The sequence below is a fragment of the Octodon degus genome, unplaced genomic scaffold, assembly GCF_000260255.1.
Source record: "Octodon degus isolate 3935 unplaced genomic scaffold, OctDeg1.0 scaffold00084, whole genome shotgun sequence".
NCBI classification, from domain to species: Eukaryota; Metazoa; Chordata; class Mammalia; order Rodentia; family Octodontidae; genus Octodon; species Octodon degus.
In genome coordinates this window covers 2,740,220-2,755,590 of record NW_004524660.1, presented here as the reverse complement: position 1 = coordinate 2,755,590, position 15,371 = coordinate 2,740,220, and the positions used below count along the sequence as shown (strand labels likewise).

Sequence of the window (15,371 nt, the reverse complement as noted above, 5' to 3'; positions counted from 1 at the left end):
AAAAAAAAAAAAAGGTAATTTTACACTGATCACTAACTACATTGAAAACATTCTGGGAGTGGTGGTGCACACCCACCATCCCACCTACTGAGGAGGCTGAGGCAGAAAGTTATCAAGTTTGAGGACACCCTGGACAAAAAAGTAAGATCCTGCCTCAAAAGAAAACAAATAAGGGTTAATGACAGCTCAGTTGCAAGCATGAGGTCCTAGGTTCAAGCCTCAGTACTAAAAAAGAACAAAGGGAGAAGGATTGAGAGAGAGAGAGAGAGATTGAAAGAGAGAAAAGGAGAAAGGAAAAAAAGGGAGGGGAGGAAAGAAGGACAGAGGGATGGAGGGACAGACACGGAAGGATGGATAGACAGAGGGAGGGAAGGAAGAAGGGAGGGAGGAAAACGGATGGACAGACAGACAGATGGGAGGCAGGCAGACAGGCACTTGCTTTAAATAGAACCTAAATGGGGGGCCGGGGAGATGGCTCAGTAGGATAAGCGCTTGACTGGCAAATGTAAGGATCTGAGTTCAATCCCCGGTTCCGCAAAAATAAATAAATAAATAAATAAAACCTAAATTATTTGACTATTTGTGATTATCCTTAAAAAAAGGATAAGCCTTGAATAGTCTAGACTTATTTTGAGGAAGCAAACTTCTACTGCTACTGCAGTCACAGAACCCTGCCATCTCATTTTCTAATTCACTGCTGAGTAACTTCTTTCTCTGTGGAAAAACAAAACAAAACAAAACACTGGCTGAAAACTCAAATCACACCCATGAATATTATGGATATGAAGATGACATCCAAACCAGAAGTGGCAATTCATCAGAGAAATGTACCTGCTGAATGGATCTAAGTAGGTGATAAAATGATCTCTAAAGTGAGTATTTAGAGGCTCAGACCCCTCCCCCCTTTCTCCCTTTCCTCCAGTACTGAGGATGGAACCCAGGGCTTTGGGTTTCATTGAATTAATATCCCTGGCCCTCTTTATTTTGCAACAAGGTCTCACTACAGTGTCCAGGCCAGCCTCCAACTTGCAACGCTCCTACCGTAGTCTTCCTAGAAGCTGGGACTTCAGGTGTGTGCCACCGTGCTTAAGCTACTTAGACTCCTGAGATCATTCCTATAAACATTCCTTAGGTGAAGATGGATCAGTTTTAGGCTCAACGACCTGAACAACAGAGTGGCAAGCAGATTACATCTAATATTACTGAACCAATTGAAGAACTGAGTCACCACTGCAGTTGCCTAATCAGAATCATGGAACCAACATTTATACCTTATTTACCAGGCGTCAAAAACTGTTCTAAGGGGCTGGGGAGACGGCTCGGTAGAATAAGTGCTTGCCTGGCAAGCACCTGAGTTTAATCCCCAGTACCGCAAAAACAAACAAACAAGCAAACAAACAAGAAAAAACTGTTCTAAGTACTTTTATATATGTTAACTCATTTAACCTTCCAATAACCCTTGCTCTCTGAAATAAAGATATATGAATAATATTTTATTTATATATAGTTATTTTGGTTTATTGACTCTTTCTTTCCTTTTTACAGTACTGGGACTGAACTCAGGGCCTTCTGCATGTCACACACACACTCTACCACTGAGCTACATCCCTAGCCTGGTTTACTCACTTTTTAAAAATATGTATACTTCTATAATTAAAAACATAATTCATACTGTTTGGGCAGATATTATGAGAAACTCTTTACTATATTAAAAGAGTATTTAGGGTTTGTTTTGCTGCTGTTTCGTTTTTGTAGCTAAGGTCTCACTGTGTTGCCCAGGCTGGCCCTGACTTCTGGGTTCAAGTGATCCTCCAGCCTTACCCTCCCCAGGGGTCTATGCTTGGCTGAGTCTGTAGACTCTTTTTTATTAATATTTTACTGGCACAGCTTACCCTGAAGGTGGGGCTGACATGGCATGTGATGCCGGAGATCAAACCTCAGTCCCCTCTACCTGCCTAAGCTTACCTAAGCAGCGCTTTAGACTGCTGAACTATCTCACCGGCCCCTGTAGATTCTTTTTTAAATTAGTTAATTGGTACAGGGTCTCATTACTCAGTTCAGACTTAGAGTGATCCTCCTGTCTCAGCCTCCCCAGCATTGGGATTACAGGCCAGCACAACACACTCAGAGTTCCAGGGCCAGCATGGCATGCGCTATCGGGGATAAACCTGGGTTCTTGAGCTTGCCAGGTAGGCACTCAGACCACTGAGCTATCTCTCCAGTTCCTGAGTCTGTAGATTTAAGTATTCAACATAAAAATATATAAAAATATCAGCTACCAATATAGAGCTTAAAATGTGCCAGGTACCATTTTAAGCACTTTACATAAATTAACTCATTAAATCCTATGGCAACCTTGTGAAGTACAAGGAAATAGAGGCTTCCCTAGGTTATGACAAACCTATGGCACACATGTCACAGCAGACTACTGTCACTGAGAGCTCTAAAGGGTAGCTGGGCATGGGAGCATGTGCCTATTATACCAGCACTCAGGAGGCTGAGGCAAGAGGACTGCCTTGAGTTTGAGGCCAGCGTGAACTACTACAAAGTGAGTTCAAGGCCAACCTGAACTGCATAGTGAAACCTGGTCTCAAAAAGACAAAAGGCAGGAAGAGCTGAGGACATAGCTTAGTGGTGCAGACCTGCCTGACAAGCACAAGGTCCTGAGTTCGATTCCCAGTACCCTCCCTCCCAAAAAGGAAAGCTCTAAAAGATTTGCTATCACTGCCGTAGGTCCTCAAATACCCTGGATAAGATCTGGATCCGCCTGGCAGCTGAACTCAAGCCTATGGAATGCATTACCAGTCTTTTGCTTTACTTGCTTAGGGAGAAAGGAAAAAAATAGTTGAACAGTGTTCTTTCACAGGACAACATGTAAATTCCCTATTACATATAAGCCTGAAATTTTCAAATGAGAAGGGAAGTTGCACATATTAAATTCTCTAAAGAGCTTTAAAAATAATTCTCTTGGGGCTGGTGAGATGGCTCGGTGGTCTAAGGCACCTACTTGGAGCAGGCTTAGCAAAGCTCAGGGGCCGCGGTTCAATCCCCTAGCACCACATGCCAGCCAGCTCCGCCCCCTGGTGGCTGGCCACACACACACACTCACACAAAAATAATAATAAAATAAAATAAAATAAAATAATTCTCTTAATTTAAAAAAGCAACTAGAAGACCAACCTGTTAAGAAACTGCTCAGTAAGATTCTGCTGCTGGTCAGGGCCATCCTCTTGATGCACCCCTCCTTCAAGCAACATCTGCTGATAGATCTGCCGCTGCTGCTCCTTTTGTTCTAAATGCTGCTGATAGCGTAATCTTTGTCTGTAATATTCTTGAAACTGTTCAGTGGAATCTCGAAGCTTAAAAATATTAGAAGAAAGCAATACATTTAAACAAAAACTATGTGTCTTCACTCTGTGATACCTTCTTATCAATGCTGAATAAAACACACAATTAGATAAATTCACCGATTACAAAACAATACAAGCTATGATAAAAATGACAGTAAATGTTTAAATTTTTAAACATTTTTAAAAGACAGTAAAAGACACACTATCAGCTGGGTGTGGTGGTACACACCTGTAATCTCAGCTACTAGGGAAGCTGAGGCAAGAGGATCGCTGCAAGTTCGAGACCAGCTTGGGCTACAAAGTGAGCTCAAGACCAGCCTAAACTGCATCGTGAGACCCTGTCTCAAAAAGACAAAAAGAAAAGACTCACTACCATTAATTCCTCTTATTTTGATACACTTATCCTATTATTCTTGCCACTTTCTAAAGTAGTTTTTTTTTTTTTTTTAGGTACCAAGGATCAAACTCAGAGTCTTGCACTTGCCAGGCAGGTACTTATGCCGCTGAGCTATATCCCCCAACCCATCCCCCAACCCTCTTGAGCAACTTTATTTATTTTTTTTAAATATTTATTTATTTTTATTTATTACATTTATTTATTGTGTGTGTGTGTGTGTGTGTGGCCAGCTCAGCCCACCAGGGGGCGGGGCTGGCTGGCATGTGGTGCTGGAGGATTGAACCGCGGTCCTTGTGCTTTGCCAAGCTTGTTTCAAGTAGGTGCTTTAGACCACTGAGCCATCTCTCCAGCCCTTGAGCAACTTTAGAAGTCCTCTTCCTCAAGTATTTTTAGTTGGACTATCATGGCTGTCATTCATTCATTCATTCATTCATTCATTCATTTATTTATTTATTTTGGAGGAACTGGGGATTGAACTCAGGTCCTTGTGTTTGCCAGGCGAATGCTTACTCTACTGAGCCATCTCCCCGGCCCCAATCATGGCTGTCTTGATGTCCTAAATCAATTTAAAGTGTTTACTTGTCATGGTCATTTTGATTTGGAGGAAGAGGCAGAAAATAATTTTTTTAAATAAGTTTTCAATGTTCTCTTATAAGTGAGCATTATATTTAGCAGCCTCAGTGTTTACACATAATCACCTAAAAGAACTATGCAGCACTCAGACTTTCAGGACTAAGCTAGAGTGAGTATTGCCAATATTGGTAAGCAAAGACACCCACAAAGCCAAAGTCTAGTCAAATTTCAATGGGATTACCCTGAAAAAAACAAAAAAATGTCAATCATCTCTAAAACTGACCAAACATTGATAAGTTTAACCAAGAGTGCTGCACAGCTACCTAAAGGTAACACTGTTTGGCATCTCTGGAAAACAGAAATAATCCCTTTTGGCCAGGCAGGGTTGCATGCACCTATAATCCCACAATCTGGCAGGAAGAGGCCAAGGATGGCAAAGTCTAGCCCATCCTGAGCAACTCGGCAACTCAGCAAGACCTTGCCTCAAAATAAAGAGGGCTGGCTGCATAGCTGAGTGTGAAGGCTCTGGGTTCAATCTCTAGGACTGAAGAAGAAAACCTTCTCTATCATAGCAACAACTCAGGTAAAATTATCCATATGTATCTTAATTTATCTTAATTTTTTTTTTTTTTTTTCCAGAACTGGGGATTGAACTCAGACACTTGGGCTTGCCAGGCAAGCGCTTATTCTACTGAGCCATCTTCCAGGCCCATGAATCTTAATTTTTTAACAGGAAAAATGTTACATAAAAGCTGTTGTTTTAGCCAGCTTAAGTGAACAATTCAGTGGCACTGACTATACTCACAGTGTTGCATAAAAAGCACCATATTCAAAACTTTTTCATAATCTCAAAGAGAAACAGAACTATTAAGTGGTAGCTCCCATTTTCTCTTTTCCTCAGCCTGTTAATTTTTAATCTAGTCTATATTATTTCTAGTAATTTGCCTCTTCTAGGCATTTCATATATATGGCATCATACAATACTGGTCCTTTTGTGCCTGTTCATTTAATGTAGCATGCGGTTTTCAAGATTCATCCACACTCTAGCATGCATCAGAACTTCATTTCTTCTATGGCTGAAAAATGCCTCACTGGATGTATAACCTCTGGGGAAACCAGCAGGCTTTGCCCTGATCCAATATTTCCTAAATGATTCTTCAGCTGTTTTGTAAACCCTAGTGATAGCTTCTCCAATCTTTCGTGGGCAGAAAAATAGTTTTTACATTAAATAGCAGCTAATGTCATGGAATGTTCAAAGATAAAGGTGAAGTCTTAGCTTTGAATCCAAGGTCCCTGCCTTATAATATTTAAAGCAGCACGATTACAAAGTATTATCTGCTTCACATTTAAGTCTGTTTAAATGTAAAATCTCAGATAACAGTTTTCTCTTTAAGCTAAACAAAGAATAAAAATGTGACCAGAGCTTTAGAACACGGTACTTCATTTGACTTTTTAAATGTGGAATGAAATTATAAGCATTGAGATATAACCATTTATTCAATAAGTAGTTACTGTCTTTTTGAGACAGGGTCTTGCTATGCAGTTCAGGCTGGTCTTGAGCTCTCTTCATTGCTAAGGCTGGTCTCAAACTTGCAAAGATCCTCCTGCCTCAGCCTTCTGAATGCTGAGATTAAAGCCATGCTCCACCACACCTGGCTAATAAGTAATTACTATATACCTATCCTATAATAAGTACATATGGAGATAAAAATGTTTGTAAATCCAAGTAGAGCACTTGCCTAGCATTAAAAAAAAAAAAGAAATACAGGTGAATTTTGTCAGTTGATCTACTCTGCAACCTGTTGAATTTCTTAGCTCAAGTAGCTTTCTTATAAATTCTATTTTGGATTTTCTATATATGGGATCATGTCATCGGTGAATAGTGGGGGCCTGCCCATCAGCTCAGTTGTTTAAGTGCCTGCTTAAACAAAGCAGTCAGGCTCAAGATGCTCTGGTTCGAACCCAGTTTCTCATGGGAAGCCAGAAATGCCTTAACTTGTTTCATAAAGGCCCTTAACTTTTTTTTTTTTTTTGAAACAGTTTCATCGTATTTCCAGGGCATTCTCAAACTTGCTATATAAGCAAACTCACAATCCTCCTATCTCAGCCTCCCAAATGCTGGGATTACAGGCGTATACCACCATGGACAGCACCACTAACTACACTGAAGAAGTTCTTCTTTATTCTTAGTGTTCTGAAAATTTTTATCAGGAGAAGGTATTAGATTTTCATCAATGCATCAAGTGATCATGTGATTTTCCCCCTCCCTTCATGCTATTAGAGTAGCACACTGATTTTCATTTGTCAAAGCATCTTGCATTCTAGAATAAATTCCATTTGGTCACAGTGTATAATTCTTTTACTATGTAGTTGAATTTGTCTTCTAGTATTTTATTAAAGATTCTTTTCTTGTTTTCTGCTGGTGGACACCGCGGAGGAAGCATCATCAGTCTCTCTTCCGACTGTTGTCACGTCTAAGTCAAAGAGTCTCCCAAGGAGCCCAAACAGCTACGGAAGCTCTTCACACTGAGCTTTGAAACTCAATGAGAGTTTCAAAGGGCTGAGCTTTGAAACAACCAATGAGAGTCTGAGGAGTCATTCTGAGCAATGGAGAACAGTCACAGAGAGCGTGGTAACGAGAGACCTGAACACCAAGCATTCCAGGGGCTTTGGGTTAGTCACTTATGCTATTATGGAGGAAGTGGATGCAGCCATGAAGGCAAGGCCACACAAAGTGGACAGAAGAGTTGTGGAACCAAAGAGAGCTGTCTCAAGAGAAGATTCTCAAAAACCAGGTGCCCACTTAACGGTGAAGAAGATCTTTGTTGGTGGCATTAAAGAAGATACTGAAGAACATCACCTATGAGATTATTTTGAACAATCTGGAAAAATCAAAATGATTGAAATTATGACCAAACAAGGAAAGAAGAGGGGCTTTGCTTTTGTAACCTTTGATGACCATGATTCTGTAGACAAGACTGTTATTCAAAAAGATATAGTTACTTCTTATAAAGAAACTAAAAGATACCAGTTATGGCAACTATTACCTCATTTTTTTCTTGCTTAGCTGATCCTGGATTCTGTGCCCCATTTGCAGGCTCTTTTTCTGAAATTGTACCCGGGCCCAGGATTTCACTGCTAATAGGCCGCTGTGCCTCGACAGGTGTATCACTTCTTCCAGAAAAGTGCACAGAGCAGAGGTGGGATTAAAGAAAAAGATATTTTAGTTAAGAGAAATTTTAATTCTTGTGTGTGTGTATGTGTTTATCAATTGTTTAACATAGATTTTTAAATTTTCCTTTCTTCCCTTAGCTACAAGAAATGGTTTCTTTTTTGAGATTAGATTCTACTATAGCTGGCCTTGAACTTATCAGACAGCCTACGCTACCCTCAAAATAGTGATCCTACTGTCTTCATCCTGAGTGCTGAGTGTTGGGATTGTGCCACAATCAAAAATTAGTTTTCTTATAAGGCATTTTTAGTCAAGATCTCACTGTGTTACCCGGTCTAGTCTAGAACTCAAGGGATCTTTGTGCCTGAGCCTCCCACGACTGGGACTCCAGACCCACGCCAATGTACCCAGCGGAAATATGCACTTAATGGAGGAGACTGAGCTATTATTCAAGGAGAACCAGAGTCTTCAATCTAAAATCAGTTGTGTGGCCTAGGGAAAGCCACATTCTCTGTGGCTTAATTTCATCTTCATCTATAAACTGGATAGGCTGGATGACCTAAGGTCTATATTCTCTTCATGAAATATAAATCTGTGCATTTGTTATGCAAATATTAATTTTTCTGTCTAATACAATCTACACAATTTAAAATTTTTTAGACTATTAAAAGGCTTTTAGGGGCTGGTGAGATGGCTCAGTGGTCTAAAGCACCTACTTGGAACAAGCTTGGCAAAGCACAGGGACCGCGGTTCAATCCCCCAGCACCACATGCCAGCCAGCCCTGCCCCCTGGTGGGCTGAGCTGGCTACACACACACACACACACACGTAAATAAATAAAAATATTAAAAAAATAAAAATAAAAAAATAAAAGGCTTTTAGTCTATGTGTATTTAACATAAAAGCAAAACATACATCCTAGGGGCTGGTGAGATGGCTCAGTGGTCTAAAGCACCTACTTGGAACAAGCTTGGCAAAGCACAGGGACCGCGGTTCAATCCCCCAGCACCACATGCCAGCCAGCCCTGCCCCCTGGTGGGCTGAGCTGGCCACACACACACACACACACACACACAATAAATAAATAAACTTTAAAAAAAATTAATTAATTAAAAATAAATAAATAAATAAAACATACATCCTAGTATTTTGATGGATAAATTATTTTAACAACACAAGCTTGAAATCTCACATCAGGTTTTTCCTAATATTCTCCTAAAACATTAATAATTTCTACTTTTCATATTTACCCTGCTCAAAAGTCTTTAAAATTAACTTTATCTGAAGATGTCAAATATACCAGACGGATCACACAGATTAGCCTTTAGGAAGTCCCTCACTTAACTGATCCTACTTATAGCCTCCTTCTCTTTACAGAATGCCAAAGAAAGCATTATAACTCCTGTCTTCTATGATATCACAGTAACTTAACAGAAATATTTTCTTATATTAATTCTGTTTCTTATACTATATCAAAAAAATCACTTGCTCTAATTAAACAGAAACTAAGTCCAATGTTCCTTTCTCTATGAAGAATGTTTCCAAATGTCTATGTAATATAAAAGGGTTAGGTTTTTTTTTATGTATTTACTACAGGGTCTACAGTGTCTTACTACATAGATAGGACCTGTAGTGATTCTCCTGTTCTCAGCCTCCCAAGTGCTGGGATTACAAGCATGTGCACCATCCGTCCAATGTCACTGCTCAGTGCGCCCTGGTGGCATGGGGGGGCAGCATGGCACACCAGAAATCTAGTCCCTTCCACCATGCTCTGCCTAAGCAGGTGCTTTAGTCCACTGAGCTATCTGGTTGGCCCTTAAAGGGTTAGTTTTTATGTACTTTCAAGAAATAAATTGACTGTTGTCAATACTCTAACTTGTAGTTATAGTATTGTAGTCAATACTATAACTTCACAGTACTGGGATCTCTGCCTTATTTATGCATCTGCCTCCTTTATTACCTTAAACTCTGCTCACCTCAGTCACAGGCATGTTAATCATTTAAGAGTGTTCATATAAAACTGCAAGTTCTCCTTCAGGAGCAAGGCATCAAGATAAGAGTAACTCAATTATTTTCAAAATTTAAAGGTCATAAAGGCTAAAGATAGAGGTTAGTGGTATAGACCTGCCTGGCAAGCACAAGGTCCTGAGTTTGATTCCCAGTACCAAAAAGAAAAGGTCATAATAATCAACAGATTGTGAACTGATTGCTTGTATGGCCAACTCCAGTTACCTGCAGTGGTGCCTTGCAGCCTGCAGTTATTACCCTAAGCCTGCCCGAACAGCAAACCTTGCTGGTAAATCACCCTATGGCAGGGACCGAGGCTGCCTCCCTAAGTAGGAGCAATCATCTGGTGAAAACCAAACTGCCCCCTTAAATGATAAGACCTCCTTGGAGCCTTGCAGACTTTAGAACTGAGGTAACAGTCAATTAGACTAGCTTGACCAAGACTGATTAATTATGCCCTCCTTCCCTGCAGACGTGTGGACACCTCCACTGTACGGGTATTATGTAAATTCATTTCCTGCTTTTCACCATTGCACTACTTTCTTTCCCATTTGTTCTTTGAGGTGAGCAGTCAGATCTGACTGTTTTGCTTTGAGACAGGTTCTTGCTATGCAGCACAGGTCTTAAACTCACTATGTAGCCCAGACTGCCCTCAAGCTCATAGTAATCCTGTCTCAGCCTCCCAAGAGCTGTATAACAAGCGTGTAACTACCATGCCAAGCTCAGATATAATTTTTGGAACTCCCTCAAGTCAGGCCTCCCTCTGCCCTAGGAATCTAGAGTTTTCAGAAAAAGCAAGGTACGAAGCTTCCCAACCCATGAAGTAAATAACCTGCTCAGGAGATTATTTCATGCCAGGTTTGAGGAAAAAAAAACAACTCGGGGGTAAATAATTTTAAAACATATTTCATATCCATAAAAGAATCACTAAGCCAGGCATAGTGGCAAATACCGTAATCCTAGCTACTCCCAAAGCTAAGGCAGGAAGATCACAAGTCTGAGGCCAGCATGAGCAATTCAGCAACACAAAGAGTCTGTCTCAAAATTAAAAGAAAAAGAGAAAGAGATTAAGAGAGAGATGAGGGAGGCTAAGGACACAGCTCAACATTCCACAGCTCAATACAAAGGCATATAGACACACACACACACACACACACACACACACACACACACACCACTAAAGAAATATAAGTGAAAAGTGGAAATAGAGGGTTTTACATACATATACATTCACTATAATACTATTCAGAAGAAAAAAGTGGACACAATCTTAGTTCTACATAATATAATTACATAATAGAGTATTATATTTTTACCACTAACCATATTAATCTCAAAAAACGTTTAAGAGGCAAAATATTCATGCTCTTCCAAGTGAAAAAAGGTTAAACAATAATATACATAGTATATCCTCAATCTAAAAGAAACATATGGGGCCAGTCAGATAGCTTAGCAGAATAAAGCGCCTGCTTAGGCTGACACAGGGACCAACTGGTATGCCATGCCAGTCCATCCCCAGGGATGCTGAGATGGCGATTGAGACTGGACATGGTGGCCCCCACCTGTAATCCCAGCGCTTGGGAGGCTCAAAACAGGAGGATCACTATGAGTCTGATCTTTGTAGTGAGACCCTGTAGAACCTGTACTAAATACATAAAAATAAATAAATAAAATGAAAGAAACATATTCACAGGAGAAAAAGAAAACTAGCCATCTAAGTGTGAGATTGTGTGAAATTTAATTCCTATCCTATTACTTTTATATTATCCAATTTTTCTTCACAGCATATCTACTTCATAACCAGTGAAAGAATAATATAAGATAGCCTTGTGTGGTGACACACACTTATAATCCCAGCACTCAGGAAGCTAAACCAGGATTGCTGTGAATAAAAGGTCAGCCTCAGCTACCCAGTAAGTTCAAGGCCAGTCTAAACTACATAGTAAGACTAACCAAAACATAATTAAATAGAATAAACAAATGAATGAATAAATAATGCAATGAAAAAGATTTTTCTCTTATAATTCTAATTATCTAAATTTTAAAACCCTTTCTAAAAGTTTTAACAACTAACTTTAAAGAGATTGAACATTGAGAAAAACCTACACCAATCCAATCAGATCATCTTACACTGATGGAAGTTACCTAACTTTTATGAGCAAATGCTTACCGCTCAGGGGATTCTTCATAAATACTATGACATTCTGTATTCTCAAGCATGAGACTTCTACTGAGGTTCTGTACCCCTGGATAATGGAAGTTAGCAAAAGAATGTGACATCGGTGAAGTTTTGTTCCCAAGGTCTGAGATTCTCTTATCGTGACTGGTTAAACCACAAGTGAGGCCATCTAAAGCAGGATTCAGAGAGCGGGTCATATAGGCATCAGCTGACTGAGGCCTTCTCATTGGTGATGATGGATAGGGAGAAAGTTTGCTGATGAGAGGAGTCAAAAGATCGGCATATGCAGCTTTTGTAGGTTTCAGAAGTTTGTCAACATGAATGTTAAGCATCTTCTGTTCAAAAGCACAAGAGAACACAGAGGAAGGGAGATTCTGAAGCCATGACAATAAACTCAAGTCCAAGTCATCACAACCATTACCACACAAAAGGTCGATGCCAAGAAGTACTTCACTTTCTGTAATTTCTTCTCCAGTTGCTTTACTCTGACAAAATTCTACACAGCATTCGTAAAGTAGGCCTTTCATTACAAGCTGAAATAAACGATTGTTACTTGCTTTAAACCCAGCCTCACTTAGCTTCCTGTCAGCAGGGATGAATTCTGCAACCATGACACAAGCCTCTTCAAAACAGTGAACTCGTGCAGTGCTAGGATTCCAGTCCTTAAATTCAGCATGATTGGTCAGACGAGGCAAAGTCAAAAGCAAACAGAGCTTGCTATAGTCATCTTTAGACGGGCAGTACTCTTCTAGAGCATGTAAACACTGCACAGCTTCTTGCATGGTAAATTCCAGCTGTTAAAAAAAAATATGAATTAACAACTAAGAAGATAACAATATGCAATGTATTAATTACTGAAACTCTCCTACTAATCGGTTTTGAAAGAGAAAAATGTAAAACGTCCATATTAAAAGTGAAATACAGGGGCCGGGGAGATGGCTCAGTAGAATAAGCACTTGCCTGGCAAGCGCAAGGGTCTGAGTTCAATCCCCAGTTCTGCCAAAAAAAAGGCAAATGCTGATGTCACAGAGTACACACATAATTTGTAGAATATGCAACAATTCTCAAACTTGGGAACCAAAATGCTTTCATATCTAAAGTAAAAACAACAAATACTTTAATTAGCACATTAAGTTTTTAATCTATAAAACAGTGTAGGGATCTGTTGGTCTCTTGGTAGCCACTGGGAGAAAACAGAAAAAGATTCAGAAAATAGAGACAAGAGATAATAGCTGAGGTCAGGTGGTAACCGAGTCTGATCAGTCTGATCGGCAAAGGCCCCTAGAACAACCACAGGGCACTTGTTTATACCTCTGTAAAGTTAAAAACACAATGTTGCCTAGTGACTAATAACCCACAATGCCCAGGCTACTTTGTTTGTCTGAAGGCTGAGGTAGTTTGACTTCTTTAGGCAATGAAGCCTCATCTGGCCCTCTGACATAAGATCAATTTCCAGCTTTACCTGCTCCCAACAAGACAGTGTTCTAATTCACACTTAAACCTATTACTTTCAAACGTATAACTTTTTTTTTTTTTTGAGACAGGGTCTCACTATGCAGCTCAGGCTGGCCTTGACCTCACTTTATAGACCAGGCTAGTCTCAAATGCATAAGGATCCTCCTGCCTCCGCCTCAGAAGTTCTGGAATTACAGGAATGTGCCACCACATAGGCCAAATGTATAACTTTATAATGGTAAGAAAAACTGAATTTTTAAAGGGCTGGCAAGATAGCACAGTGGACTAAGAGCAGTGCAGGGGTCTGTTCAATCCCTGGCACCATATGCCATGCTGGCTGTCCCTGTCCCCGGGCATGGTAAGCCTGTGACCCAGTCCTGGCATGGTGGCACGTGCCTGTAATCCCAGCACTGGAGAAGCTGAAAACAGGAGGATCACTATAAATTTGAGCTTCACAGTGAGACCCTGCAAAATAACAAACAATAGCAACAATTTTTTAGAAGTGAATACGGAAGCATATAAAACACAGACACTTTTTGTTTGGTTTATGAAAAAGTCATTTTCTTTGTTCCAACTTGTCTTAGGACAAGTCTGTACATGGAAAGAAAGTTAACAACAACAAAAAGAGTACATTAACAGTTCATTTACTACAAAAATAAGAGTTCTGAGAGAGAAAAAAGGAAGCTTAGCTACGAGCTGAACTGAATTTGTGTAGTGAATGTGGTCAAGGTACAATACCTTAAGGTTTAGTCTCCTTATCTGGGAAAATCACAGATTTGGTTGGTTAGTAACAGAATAAAAGTCCTCCTGATTCATGTTCCACTTTCTACTGTCATTGTTGGAGAAGCACTTCTCTGTTATGTATAAAAGTCCCTACTGTAATATCCTTTGGTTTTTGCTATGGTCTAAATGTTTGTGTCCCCTCAATTTGTTAAAATCCTAAGCCTCCTAGTGATGGTTATGAGGATGGTGGGGCCTCTGAGAAGTGACTAAGTGCTCATGAGGGCTTGGGTCCCTTATACAAGAGATCCTGTAAACAAGCTCTTTACTACATGGTGACACAGTGAGAAAGTGACACCTGTGAACCAGACTCAGCCCCTCCACAGACAGCAAACCTGCCAGCATCAGAGTTTTGGAATTCTCTGCTTTCAGTACTGTGAGAAATACATTTTGGTTGATTATAATTGTTATGGCAGCACAAACAGACTAAGACAGTTTATTTCCATGAACATTTACTGGAACTTACAAAAATTTATTTGGTTTTAGATATGACCATACTAATGTTGAAGCCTGAAAAGTAACTATGTAATAAAGATTAGTTTATTATTACATTTAAATTGCCATACAGATATGTTAACAAAAAATGACAGTCTGGGTTAAAACAAAACATTGAAAAAATTTAAGCATGGTGCAAACACCTATAATCCCAGCATTCTTGGGGGTTGTAAGACAAGTTCTAACCCAAACTGCGTAACTTCATGACTTAACTAGGCCCTGTCTCAAAATAAAAATAAAAAAAAAAAAAGGGATAGAGATGGAGGGATAGAGATACAAAGGGATAGAGATACAAAGGTGTCTTGGGAGAAAGGAAAGAAGGAATGGAGAAGGAAGCAGGAAGGGATTGAAAACCAGAAAAAGGTAAACATAATCCACTTCTGGAATAAGAAAAGAAGAAATGATAACTAATAAATCAAACATCTATTTCTTAAAAAAAAAAAAAAAAGGGATGGCCTGATAGCTCAGTGGACTAAAGTGCCTGTTTAGGCAGAGCACAGTGACCACTGGGCTTCAATTCTCGGTGTGCCATGCCAGCCCCATCCCCCAGGGTACACTGAGAGGGTGATTGAAACTGGGCATGGTGGCACATGCCTGTAATCCCAGCACTTGGGAGGCTGTAAACAGGAGAATCACTACAAGTCCAATCTATGTAGTGAGACCCTGAACACCCTGTAGACCCTGCCCTAAAATACAGAAGAAAAAAGAAAAAAAGAAAAAAAAAAAAGAGGAACACATGCCCTTACAAGCATTAAGTGTAAATGGTCAAAACTGTATTGTGGGGGCTGGAGAGATGGCTCAGTGGTCTAAAGCACCTACTTGAAACAAGCTTGGCAAAGCACAGGGACCTCGGTTCGATCCCCGGCACCACATGCCAGCCAGCCCCGCCCCCTGGTGGGCTGAGCTGGCCACACACACAAACACACAATAAATAAATGTAATAAATAAAAATAAATAAATATT

At 40.0% G+C, this 15,371-nt stretch overlaps 1 protein-coding gene across 4 annotated transcripts in view; it reads right to left on the bottom strand.

The window, feature by feature from the left end:
• Window positions 1–15,371, bottom strand: part of Wdr47 (WD repeat domain 47) — a 72,463-nt gene that overhangs the window by 27,827 nt on the left and 29,265 nt on the right. For 3 of the 4 annotated variants that reach the window (XM_004636942.1, XM_023721687.1, XM_023721686.1), the window contains exons 5-7: window positions 11,670–12,472; window positions 7,368–7,494; window positions 3,181–3,359 (exon numbers count right to left, since the gene is read on the bottom strand). In XM_004636942.1, coding sequence (XP_004636999.1) covers window positions 3,181–3,359; window positions 7,368–7,494; window positions 11,670–12,472 — 1,109 coding nt within the window. The remainder of the gene's footprint in view (window positions 1–3,180; window positions 3,360–7,367; window positions 7,495–11,669; window positions 12,473–15,371) is intronic. The other variant, XM_004636943.1, reaches the window with a different exon arrangement.